Below are 11,876 nucleotides of genomic sequence, written 5' to 3'. Positions count from 1 at the left end.
AACATACACAATATGAGTTTTATTGTAATCAGTGCTGTTTCATAAACATGATGAATGTTGTTAAATTGTTTTGTTTATCATATTTATCTACCATAAAGTACCAATATTGAATTGCAGTTGCATTGTCTGTGTAAAATCATAAAAAGTCAGTTTTTATGCAACCACAATGATGACCCCCAGATGCAACCATAATGCAATCCAACAAGTCAGGTGTTTGCATGGCCTTTGATTGCGTTTGCTTTTGCTGCCCTCTAAAGGCCTGCACATGTATTTCTTTTTTTTATCCAAAGTAAAGTGAAAAACTTTCACATCCTTGAAAATGTATCGCCATAAAATGTATCATCAAGGTCACAAATACAAATACAGAGCATTCCATACCAATCAGAATAGAACATAACATTTTCTTTAAAACTGTTACCATATATTGGGTAAATATATATATGCAATGTTGGGGTAACGCATTACAAGTAATCTGAGTTATGTAATCAGATTACTTTTTTCAAGTAACTAGTAAAGCAAAGCATTATTTTTACATTTACAACAAAAAATATTATTATTATAGTTCTAGAATAAATGTGGGTATACATTTACTTATCTCATTTGCACAAAAACAGACTCAGTATTTCTCAAAATGCATAAAAACTGTGAAATGCAAACTCAACTAAGAATATTACGGCTACCTGCAATATTTAAATATGTTAAATTACACATATATACTTTATGCATTTAATCAGACTTTATTAACCAATGTCTTTGCTGTTGACCTTCGATTATCCAATTCAAAAATACCATAAAGCAAAAATTACTTCAAACAACACATTTGTGTGTGTGTGTGTGTGTGTGTGTGTGTGTGTGTGTGTGTGTGTGTGTGTGTGTGTGTGTGTGTGTGTGTGTGTGTGTGTGTGTGTGTGTGTGTGTGTGTTTGTTTTTTTGATTTGTGAGGACACAAATGGGCATGGGTATTACACTGGTATTACAAATTGAACGTGATTTATGAGGACATTTCCAGAGTCCTCATATTTCAAATGGCTTTAAAAACATACTAAGCAGTGTTTTATTAAAAATGTAAAAATGCAGAATGTCTCCTGTGATGGGTAGGTTTAGGGATAGGGGCAGTGTAAGGGGATAGAATATACAGTTTGTCCAGTATAAAAACCATTACGCCTATGGAATGTCCTCACAAATCACAAAAACAAAGGGGTGTGTGTGTGTGTGTGTGTGTGTGTGTGTGTGTGTGTGTGTGTGTGTGTGTGTGTGTGGTGTTGTTGTTGTTTTTGTTTTTCTGCTGAAGAGTGTTGAACATTCTTCTCCTGGGTTCTATTGGTCTGCTGGAAGGTTTGTTTGAGCGGCGCCCTCTACTGTACAGGCGTGGATATGCATTTCCTTCAGCCTGAGGCTTATTCATTTCACTTTTGGTGTGAAAGGGCCATTAAACAACCATTTGCCAAAAAACAACATTTGTTATTAAAAAAACAAGCAAGCAAGCCAAGCCCAGGTGAGAAAATGCAACGCAATATTGTAAAGCATACCTTTAAAAGTTATTTTTTCAAACATTTCATACAGGTGCTGTTCATATAATTAGAATATCATGAAAAAGTTGATTCATTTCAAGAATTCAACTTGACAGGTGTTGAGCAGGATTTGCACCTGCCCACACTGCCAAAAGAACCAAAACCTGGTTCAATGACCATGGTATTCCTGTGTAATTACTGTGTGATTTCATGTAATATTCTAATTTTCTGGGATTTTGATTTTGTGGGTTTCATAAGCTGTAAGCCATAATCATCAAAATTATAACAAATAAAGTCTTGAAATATCTCACTTTGCATGTAATGAGTCTATATAATATATTAGTTTCACCTGTTAAGTTGAATTCTTGAAATAAGTCAACTTTTTGATGATATTCTAATTATATGAACAGCACCTGTATATGCACATATACTACATAATCAAATTCCCTTTTAAGTGCAACAATATAAAATGTGATGATTATATATTTGAATGCTCTTTTAGGAAATTATACACACAATTATGTACAGAAACATAATTCATTAACATTCTTTGAGGTTTCAATCAACTGATTCAATATAGTTATAAAGTTTGAGAATAAAGCATAAATATGTGCAAAAAGACAACTTACAAAGAGTTTTATTTTTATAAAATGCGTTTTATGTTATTGCTTTCAGGTTAGGGGGAGACCATCTATTTAAGGCTTTTTAAGACACTATTAAGGCACCATCTATTTAAGGCACTAAGGCCTTTGTGGGTCTTTTTTTGGTCAAGACACTGACAGTTTTCTGTCATTAATCTTTCACAATAATGTATAATATCATATCAGCTGGGTCTTATTTAGAGCCACTAAATGAATGAATCATAAGGGGGAAAGCTTGTTAGCCTTTATACAGACTGAATATCCTTCAGACACAAAAATGTGTTTTCCAAAGTGGTTTAATCTATCTAGTCATTAATTGTTTATATACTTAATGTCAGAAAACAAATATAGTTTATGTTTTTTTCAGCAAAACAGGACAACAAATTTTTGACAACTATGTGACATAACATAGATGTAAGTTTTATTTTAAATTACATAGAGTTTGTATTTACATTTCAAAATATGAAATACATTAAAGATAATCATTTTCATACTACAAAGCAGTAATAAATATTTGTATTATGGTGGTGGTGGTGGGGGGGGGGGGGGGGGGCTTGGGAACAAAACATGTAAAGATGATGAAACAACTTAAGACTTCAAAATCAGTTGTGACACAACAAATCTGCATTGTTTTATAAAGGTACACTATGTACATTTTTTACATTCAGTAAATCATCAATCCTTCTTCCAAAACGCGTTTTTGTCTTACCCTGATTCACTAGCCTATTATAAGTGCTTATATTTTAGACAGGGTGGGATGATTTTCACTGGAAATTGCGTACATACGTCACATTTGCCCGTCTCGTCACATCTGTAAATAGCAAAAAGTTGCTCCAGCTTATTTGATGTGTGAATGGTGTGTGAGTGTTGTTGCTATGAGAGATAAATGTTGACACGGAGCAGCTAAAACTCGAACCTCTGGTGAATCACCCGATGTAATGTCAAAATCACATTAAAAACAGCGTTTTTATTACTCAACGCGTTATTAAGGTATTTTATTGAACAGATAAATTGGCATATGTAGTTCTCTTACAGAGTTCATTGTAAAGCATTATATTGTGAAGGGTCATTTCATTATGGTTGTTGTAGTGCTGCGCTGGTTTAACTTTCAAGGAAGTACCATGGCTATTAATGGGTATGTTAAAGTCTTCAGCTACTCAGCTTGAGATCCTTTCCATCTAACCTGGTTATATAAGTCTAGTAGCGAATGTTTTATGAGCAGTAGGACAATCTCTCTCTTTTTTTAGTTATGAGAAAGAACCATATTCACCCGCAGTCACGCAGAGCCAAAGCACAACCAAAACAATGTTCTTCCACAAAATGCAAAAGTTACATAGTGTACCTTTAAGTTGCATTTGTGTTTGCATTGCTGCAATGTCTGGTCTACTTTTATCTAACTCGCCAGAGAAAAGCACTGTACAAGGTCAAAGGTTTGAGGTGGGATCTTTGGTTTGGAAGGTAACTGAAGTGCTGGAGTGGTGTGGTCATGACTGGGTTTTGCAGGTGTGCACATCTACCTCCTCTTCGCAGTCCCTGCAGTGAACAGCACAACACCAGTGGAACTTGCACTCACACTTGGTGGTGCGGCTCACGCGTGACGTGTCATAGCCCCGCCCACAACACATGACCTCACAGCTGTCAGCCCCACGGGACGTACGGTTGCATACTCGTCCACCTGTGCCCACAGATCCTGCAATAAGACAAAAATAAAATGAGACATAATAGGATTTAATGAGAGAAATTAAACGGCCACATTAAAACCATGTTTTGAAACATTACTAATTTTTAATGTTTTTGAAAGAAGTCTCTTAAGCTTATCAAGCCTGCATTTATTTGATCAAAAATACAGAAAAAAACAGTAATATTGTGAAATATTATTACAATTTAAAATAATGGTTTTCTATTTTAATGTGCTTTGAAAGATAATAATTTATTTCTGTGATGCAAAGCTGAATTTCCAGCATCATTACTCCAGTCTTCAGTGTCACATGATCCTTTAGAAATCATTCTAATATGCTATTTTGATACTCAGTTATTATCAATGTTGGAAATAGAACCTGTGATACTTTTTTCAGGTTTATTTGATAAATAAAAAGTTAAAAAGAACAGCATTTATTCAAAATAGAATCTTTTCTAATAATATAAAAGCAAAATTACTGACCCAAAACTTTTGAACGATAGTTTATATTGTTATTTTAAATAAATGTAACTTATTATTCATCAAAGAATACTGAAAATAGTAATATATATATATATATATATATATATATATATATATATATAGTTTAAAAAATAAAAATTAGCTTTCCAAAATATATTTACAATAACAATAATAAAAATAATCTTATTATTTTAGATATTTAAAATATAAAAATGCTACAAATACAAATTGATCATTCTTTTGTGATAAGGCCAGTGAAAATATGGGTAGGTCAGGTAAAATTGTTAATACTGGCCTAAAATAGCCAGACCTACCATTTAAAAGAAGACATCCTTCCACATACATTCATCCATTAATATTGATATTGTACTGCTAGAATCTATTAATGTAGTGAATATTTGAACAAATTCCTGCAGCAAGCAGACCTCGACTGAATAGTCATGTGTAGTGCCTGGCAGATGTCTGATAGTGTCCAGACAGCGCTGTCTTGAAGAGGCTGGGTTTGTCGGCACCATGTAAAAGGATGACCGCTTGGTCCTTGGTCAGATGAGGGACTGATGATAGAAGCTATCAGGCATTGCTCTGGGTCTTCATCACGTACTCATTTCAACGGCTCTAATCTCAACAAACCCGCCCTCTATGAGGCTGACGCGTCGCTGATTGTTGCTGATACAGAAATTGCTAAAGACCTTGTATAAACCCTTGCTTTAATGCTCCCTCTGAGTGACAATCTACAGCCTTTGTTTATAAAGATCCCTTCAATGCCAATCAACACTCAGAACTACACAAACAACCATTTTTCATGTGGTTTAACCAATTTAGAGTTGATTTAGGGCAAGGTTTTATGATGAGAACACTCCTACAGTGAAGGCAAGAACTGCAAATCTCTTCAGTAGCATCAGCATTGGTATGTCACCGCTGCTCTATTGAACTCAATAGCAAGTAAGCAGGCATGTGTCTGGGCATGACATGCCCCCCCCCCACAGCAGTTCATCAGGCTGGTATGCTGGGCGGATATCGTTTACATCATGGGCAGCCTTTACCTGAGCGTGGATCTGCTTATTGAATTAAGATGAGGGGGTGCCAAGAGATGAGTTTAACATGTGTGACCATGGTGAGAGCTAGTAATTGATTTCACACTTATGCAGTAGAGGTATAGTCCATGTCTCCTAAAACTGACATCAAACAGACTGCCGAGAGTTTCTCACAAACCACCATGATAGAATGCTAGAGAGGTCAGCACTAAAATATGGTCGTCGTGATTTTTTTAAATGTACCTTCAAAGCTAATGAGAAAAAAATGGACAAGATTTTAAAAAACATTATATTAATATCTTAATATCCGAAAATTATGACATAATCATGTCATTTTAAACCTGTATGATTTTATTTTGAAAAATATCTCAGGCTGCATCCGAACTCACTCGTTCCCTACTTTATATAGTAGGCGAAAAACAGTAGGTGAAAAGAACCCGGATGACCAACTACGTCCTGCAAGATTTTGAAGTGAGCATCTGATTGACACTATTCCATTGAGCCAAGGGAGAGGATATGTAAATGACAGTGAAGCGACGCCGAAAGTCACATGACAATGACAACATGACGGATGTAGTATGTCTGGATTTGGATTACATTCATACTACATACATTCATACTATATAGAGCATACTTTTTTAATGGTTACAAAATAATTACTCATTCATCTATTTAGAGTATGCGATTACAGACACAGTCTCAGTATTTTTTTTCCTTGTCCATACGTTGAAAGTCACTGAGGTCCAATGTTATTTTGGACCCCATTGACTTCCATTGTATTGACAAAAAAAATGTCTAGTGTTTTTTTGTAGTCTGCAGAAGAGGTACAATAAAAAGAAAAAGAAGTCACACAAGTTTGGAATGACATTTTTGGATGAACCAGCCTTTTAACTCTTTTTCCAGTTTTTATGATCATGCAAAATTGATATGCTTATAAACGGGCAGTTTTTCTGACATACAATAAATAATAAATACCTAAAGTGGGTTCAACCTTCATCTCAGGGCACTTAAAAGAGACATGACCTACCTCTCTAAATATTCCTGGCAGTTTTAGACAGAAAATATAGAGGTGCCGCCGTGGAAGGCAGTGATTTATAGCATTTGCGCGTAGGGATTAAATTTCAGCTCCCGTTCTGCCCACAAAACTGTGGTAATGTGTCTAAACACAGCGTCACCTGATAGCAGGGATCATCTGCAGTCTGACAGGCACCCCCTCCCTTACTGCTTCCCACATAGGTACACCTGGTGTTATTCAGTATGTACACACACACATTCACACACACACTGAAAAGTAAAAAGAGATAAACCTCTGCCTTAGGGAGGGAATCTTTACCAGCATTCAGGTTACAGGATTGGGTTATGACTATTGTGTATGTAATAACCAGCTAAATAGCTCCCGTCCTCTGATTACAACGATGTTTGGGGGCAAAGACTAATGCCTTGCTGATTTTGAGCAGAGAGTGTGGGAGTCTTGCAGGGTGGAGACACAAACAATGGGTTATGAAACATGTTGGAACACTACAGATTTGATATATCAACTTAATTCGCCTCTTGAGGAAATAATTAAAAGGATAGTTCACCAAAAATGAAAATTATATTATTATTATTTACTAATTTACATTACTTTTTTTCTGATGCAGCACAAAAAGACAGTTATTTAGAAAAATAAAATGAAAGTCAAAGCGGTTCAGTGTTGGTTTGGACCCCACTGACTTTCACTGTTAAGACAAAAAACAAAAAAAAACTTGAAAAGTGATTCATTCTTTTTTGTGGAAACCATCTTTTTATGGGTTATGGTTTTCCCCCACCCACCACACTTACCAGACTCGTGGTCCCATATACAGTAGTCAGGTGAGTCTTCAAAGTAGACAAGGTCATTTTTGGATGGCCTCTTAAACGTCCTGTAAGCACTGGTGAAGCCTGTTCCATACTGGTTCATCACCACCTGAATGGCATTGTTGTACTTTTTGCGGAGATAGTCACCAGTCTGCCTGAAGTCTGCCATGGCTAACCAGCAGGTTCGTACATTGCATGAGCCACTGACACCATGACACTTACACTCCAGGTTCATGAAGCGCTTCACTGCCTGTAAATATAAAAAAAGACAGTGTCTGTAGTAATCCTCTGACTGCTCCATCTCTGATTGCGTGACAATATGGTCACGGATTATTATTTGTCAAGATTTCATTTCTCAATATGTGTCTTAACAGCTGTTTGCAAGAACACGGCCTTGTTACCTTCCTCCCCGCACGGTTGTTGTGCAAGTTCATGAGCGCTCGTGCATCTCTCTCCTTCCTCTCCTTGGCGTCAATGAAGACCTGAGTGAACTTGATAGCATGGTCAACATGATCGCTGCAGCCACCCCAGTCGAAAGATCCCTTGGCGTCACGAGAGGAGCCTTTTTTCCCGGGGTCGCAGGAGCAGTTTTCTAGTTCACCCTGACTGCATGCCCTGGCCAAGGTGTAGACCATTCCTGCTGAGGAGATGGCATAGACAAAGGCGGCCTCACGACTGCCTAAAAAAAGAACACACACACAGAGGGGGAATAGTGAGCATAAAAATGTTACATAAGTTAGAGAGGAGCTGGTCATTGTTTAAAATTAAAATGTTTTTGTGTCTAGTTTATACACACACAAAATAATTTTAATATCAATTTAATATATATATATATATATATATATTAAATATATCATTAATATTTATAATAAAATTATAAAAATAACTAATTTAATTTTATAATTAAGATATGAGTAATTATTAAAACTTACATTTGTGTGATTATATCTATATACAGTAAATACACAAACACACAGACATAAAAAATAGATTATAAAAAATTTAATTTGGTATAAAATTAATTTAAATTACTTTTACTTACAAGTTAATTTCTTAACTTTTGCATATAGGCTAATTTTTATTAATATATACACAGACGTATAATTATTTTAATATTTTTTATATATATTTCATTTTATTTTGCATGTTATATTATACAAGTATTATAAATATTATAATAATTAAGGTAATAAAAATTATAATAAATGAATACTCATAATTCATACGTTTCTGTTTACTCATTACATTCACAGGTCAAGTCGATTCCTAAGATAAATGCTGACTCTAGTAGGTTTTCAGTTTAAAAATATATAATCTCATAATCCATTATAGAAACCTAAGCTTTACTTCAGAAAGATATATGACTGAGAGAAAAAGTGTATGTCTGAGTTTGAGCATGTGTGTGACGGAGATCATGCTGGGAAGCATTAAGAGAGGGAAGAAAGAACAACAGTAACAAGCGACCGCCTGAACAAAAGTTATAAGCTACAGCTTTTCACATGTATACCAAAGATGTTTCCGTTCGGCAGCTTTGTCAGACTGAAAGAGGATGCCTGCCATGCAATTGTTTTAAATTAGTGAGCTGACATTGACAATAAGTAGATTCTCACAGTGTCACAAAGAAGTCTTTCTGGGAGGTCTGAATACCTTAAAGCAAGAAGATTAAAGTCAGAGGTTTAACCTAACTTTAATGTGCAGAGCAGCTTAGAGGCCTGGGACACAGAGTTACTTTGAGGATGTTCCCATTAATATGATTTTATGCGGGATGAGAAAATAGAGCTAGAGACACTTACGGTTGCAAACCTAAAGTCACAAAACTGGTATTTACACCTAGTTAAAGCATCAAGCTGCTGAGCAGTTCCAAATGAACTCACCAGACACAATAGTCCAGCCTTTGTTCACATAAATCTTGAACACAATGAAAAGTAAAGGATACACTTGCATGCTAAGTGAGACTTTTGTGAGTTATCGATTCAAATTACATCTAGACATCTTGAGATGATCACAGAACAGTATTGTGTTCTTCATCATGGATCAATGACAAGAATTTTTCAGATCTGGATTTAGATATTTAAATATATAGCCTACCCTAAAATGCAATGCATACAGACAATGACAAGAATACATATTTCTATTATAACATGTTTGAGATTTATGAATTTACACTTAAAAATTAAAAAATTCTGGGTTGTTTCAACACATGTTTGGGGTCAAATATGGACAACAACCGTTGGGTTAAAAAAGTAAATTTTCAACATTGGTTGAAACAGCCCAGCATTTTTTTGTGTAAATAATTGTGATATTTCATATGGGGCTTAAAGTCACAGTCCACGTGTCAGATTTACCAGATACAGCAACAACAACAAAAATTAAAAAGTAAATAAAATGATTCCTTTAAAAAATGATTTGGCAGACAAAGTCAGTGTGGTATAACCAACTAGAATAAAATGTAGCTGTCAACAACATTTTGTTTTCAAGAGTCAATATATCAACACAGTATTGTAGAAAATGGAATAACTGTTTTTTTTATGTAAGCTAAAATTAATAGAAGGATTAGGCTATATTACTAAGAACTTGCCAGATGTTTAAAACTTGTTTTTTTCCCCTCTCCTTTAATAATAATCTCATACATCCTTTGATCCTTATGTATCATTAACCCATATAGGCTACTATCTTTTTATACTCTAGAAAATCAGATAAAAATCAAACACACTGTGCTGCACACACAGATGAGCAAAGAAGGGTCAAAAGCACACCCAGTTCATCAAGTTTTACTTTCTGTAATAGGATCTGATATCAGATAAGGAATTTCACTGAGTGCAGAGAACACACTGTATGTACAGCCCTTATACACTCGAAACAACACATTTATGCCTTACTCACTTCGATGTAAAAGCCTCCCAAAAAGATTGTGCTCGCGCGCCATGGTATTGCAATTCCATCGGTGGTTCCTGAACTGGTGCTGACATTCTCCAATCCAGTTTTTAATTCCAGCTCCTATAGCCTGCATCACCTTGGGATGCTGGCGGCACAACTGGCGTTGTTTGTTAATTAACCCCGGGATGTTGTCGCACATCACTTGCGATCCAAGAGTGCCCATGTACCTGCATAAAAGATGAAGGCACAGGGAATGAGCGATGGGAATCTCTTAAAGACAGTCATCATGTTTCAACACAACTGCGTACTCGGCACATTCATTTCATTTAAAAAAAAAAAAAAAATTCGAGTAGTTTAATTTTTCAGTGCAAAATCCAACCTCGCTAACACAAAACATTTCAATAACTTTATTCCAGAGTATTTATCATTTTAACCACATCGTAGCCTACTCTAAAACTATTTACATTTCTTAACGAGAAAGCATTACTAAAACATAGGCTATTTAAAATAAAACAAAAAATGTACCCACCACCACGATGCGTCGACCCTTGATGTGAACCAGCAAATTGCCACGGACAGATAAAAACATATTCCACTTGGCAAAAAGTTCATATTATAAAAATTGTATTGATACACACACATTCGTTCAGGTACTTGCATGCAGTTTAACAACAAACAAATGAAACATCGAATGCTGAGGCGGTCGGAGAAAAATTGTAATTTACTCTCCCAGATCAAAAATCAGTGGAGTGACGCGACACAAGTGAGCTGAGCGTCAAAGCATCGTGAAGTGTGATGTGTGGCGCTGCACACACAGCCTGATGCTCGTCCTGGGGCTGAAGTGGCTGAAGATAGCTGATGATCTCCTATCAGGTTTAAATTGCTTACACAAGGGGTGGGCGCAGTCCTGCCTCAGGAATGAAGCGAAGAAATTAGATGTCTGAAAGTATCTGTTCAGGCTAGCTTGACACCAGCCACAGGTTTTGGCTTATTTCCAAAGCAGCGAAAGTGTAGAATGTGGTCCAACGTGAAATGCCCATACCTTCCTAAATCCTAGCACTTTAATAAATAATGCAGTATTATTATTATTAGGCCTGTATTATTATTTGGCATTGTATTAGCTGATCAGTCAGTCAATTTATGCATTAGGCCTATTAACTTTATTGGCCTATAGAATTGAAAATCCATTTTTTTTAAACCTGGAAAAACATCTTTCTCGGAGAATAAAGCTTAATTGACTGAATGAAGCACACTCATCCCATCTTCTCAACCAACATGTTCCGCTCTTGATGATGTGCATTGAAATTGGATTATCACATTCTTTTGAACTTTTCACGAACTGTTCAATTGTCGCACAGAATTTCCTCTATCTTTGATCACCAGTTATGTGAAAGAATTAATTTGTCCTTCTTCCTTGAATTGTGAGGTCCTTTCTACTGATGGGAACCAAGTTTATTAGGAAAACCGGATTCTTGTGATCCCCGTGAAAAGGGCGCGGTCGCGAGAGCGTGGAGAAGACTTGTCATCGGTAATATGATGGAATTTAAATTGGCCTAATTTCATCCTTTTCAAGTCAATAAGGAAAGACTATTCTGAATCCTCTCAGTGGTTTTAAATATAATTATCCCTAAGAATAATACTATTATATAGAGAGAGAGATTATCTGATGAATCTGGCTGGCCGCTCTTATTTTTATTATAAACGCCTTCAAAATTGGATAACCAGTGCGTAACTTATTCAATCACACTCATGGTAACCAACTTAAATCTTTGGGTAAGTGTCTGGACGCAATCGGTTGAGTTATCCATTATTGAGT

General features: G+C 35.7%; 1 protein-coding gene across 1 annotated transcript; it reads right to left on the bottom strand.

Moving 5' to 3' along the window:
- Positions 1-2,536: 2,536 nt before the first annotated feature.
- On the bottom strand, positions 2,537-10,913 carry wnt2 (wingless-type MMTV integration site family member 2). Its single transcript, XM_077248879.1, has 5 exons — positions 10,590-10,913; positions 10,067-10,287; positions 7,585-7,862; positions 7,169-7,433; positions 2,537-3,842 (listed from the first exon to the last, which is right to left on the bottom strand). The coding sequence occupies exons 1-5, from the start codon at positions 10,718-10,720 to the stop codon at positions 3,637-3,639; spliced, it is 1,101 nt and encodes a 366-aa protein (XP_077104994.1). The 5' UTR covers positions 10,721-10,913; the 3' UTR covers positions 2,537-3,636.
- Between the last annotated feature and the right edge of the window lie 963 nt (positions 10,914-11,876).

This window comes from Siphateles boraxobius, unplaced genomic scaffold (genome assembly GCF_051911475.1).
Source record: "Siphateles boraxobius isolate OS27281-9 unplaced genomic scaffold, OSU_SipBor_1 31, whole genome shotgun sequence".
Lineage (NCBI taxonomy): Eukaryota > Metazoa > Chordata > Actinopteri > Cypriniformes > Leuciscidae > Siphateles > Siphateles boraxobius.
The sequence above is the reverse complement of the archived record's forward strand: the minus strand, read 5'-3'. Positions and strand labels throughout refer to the sequence as shown.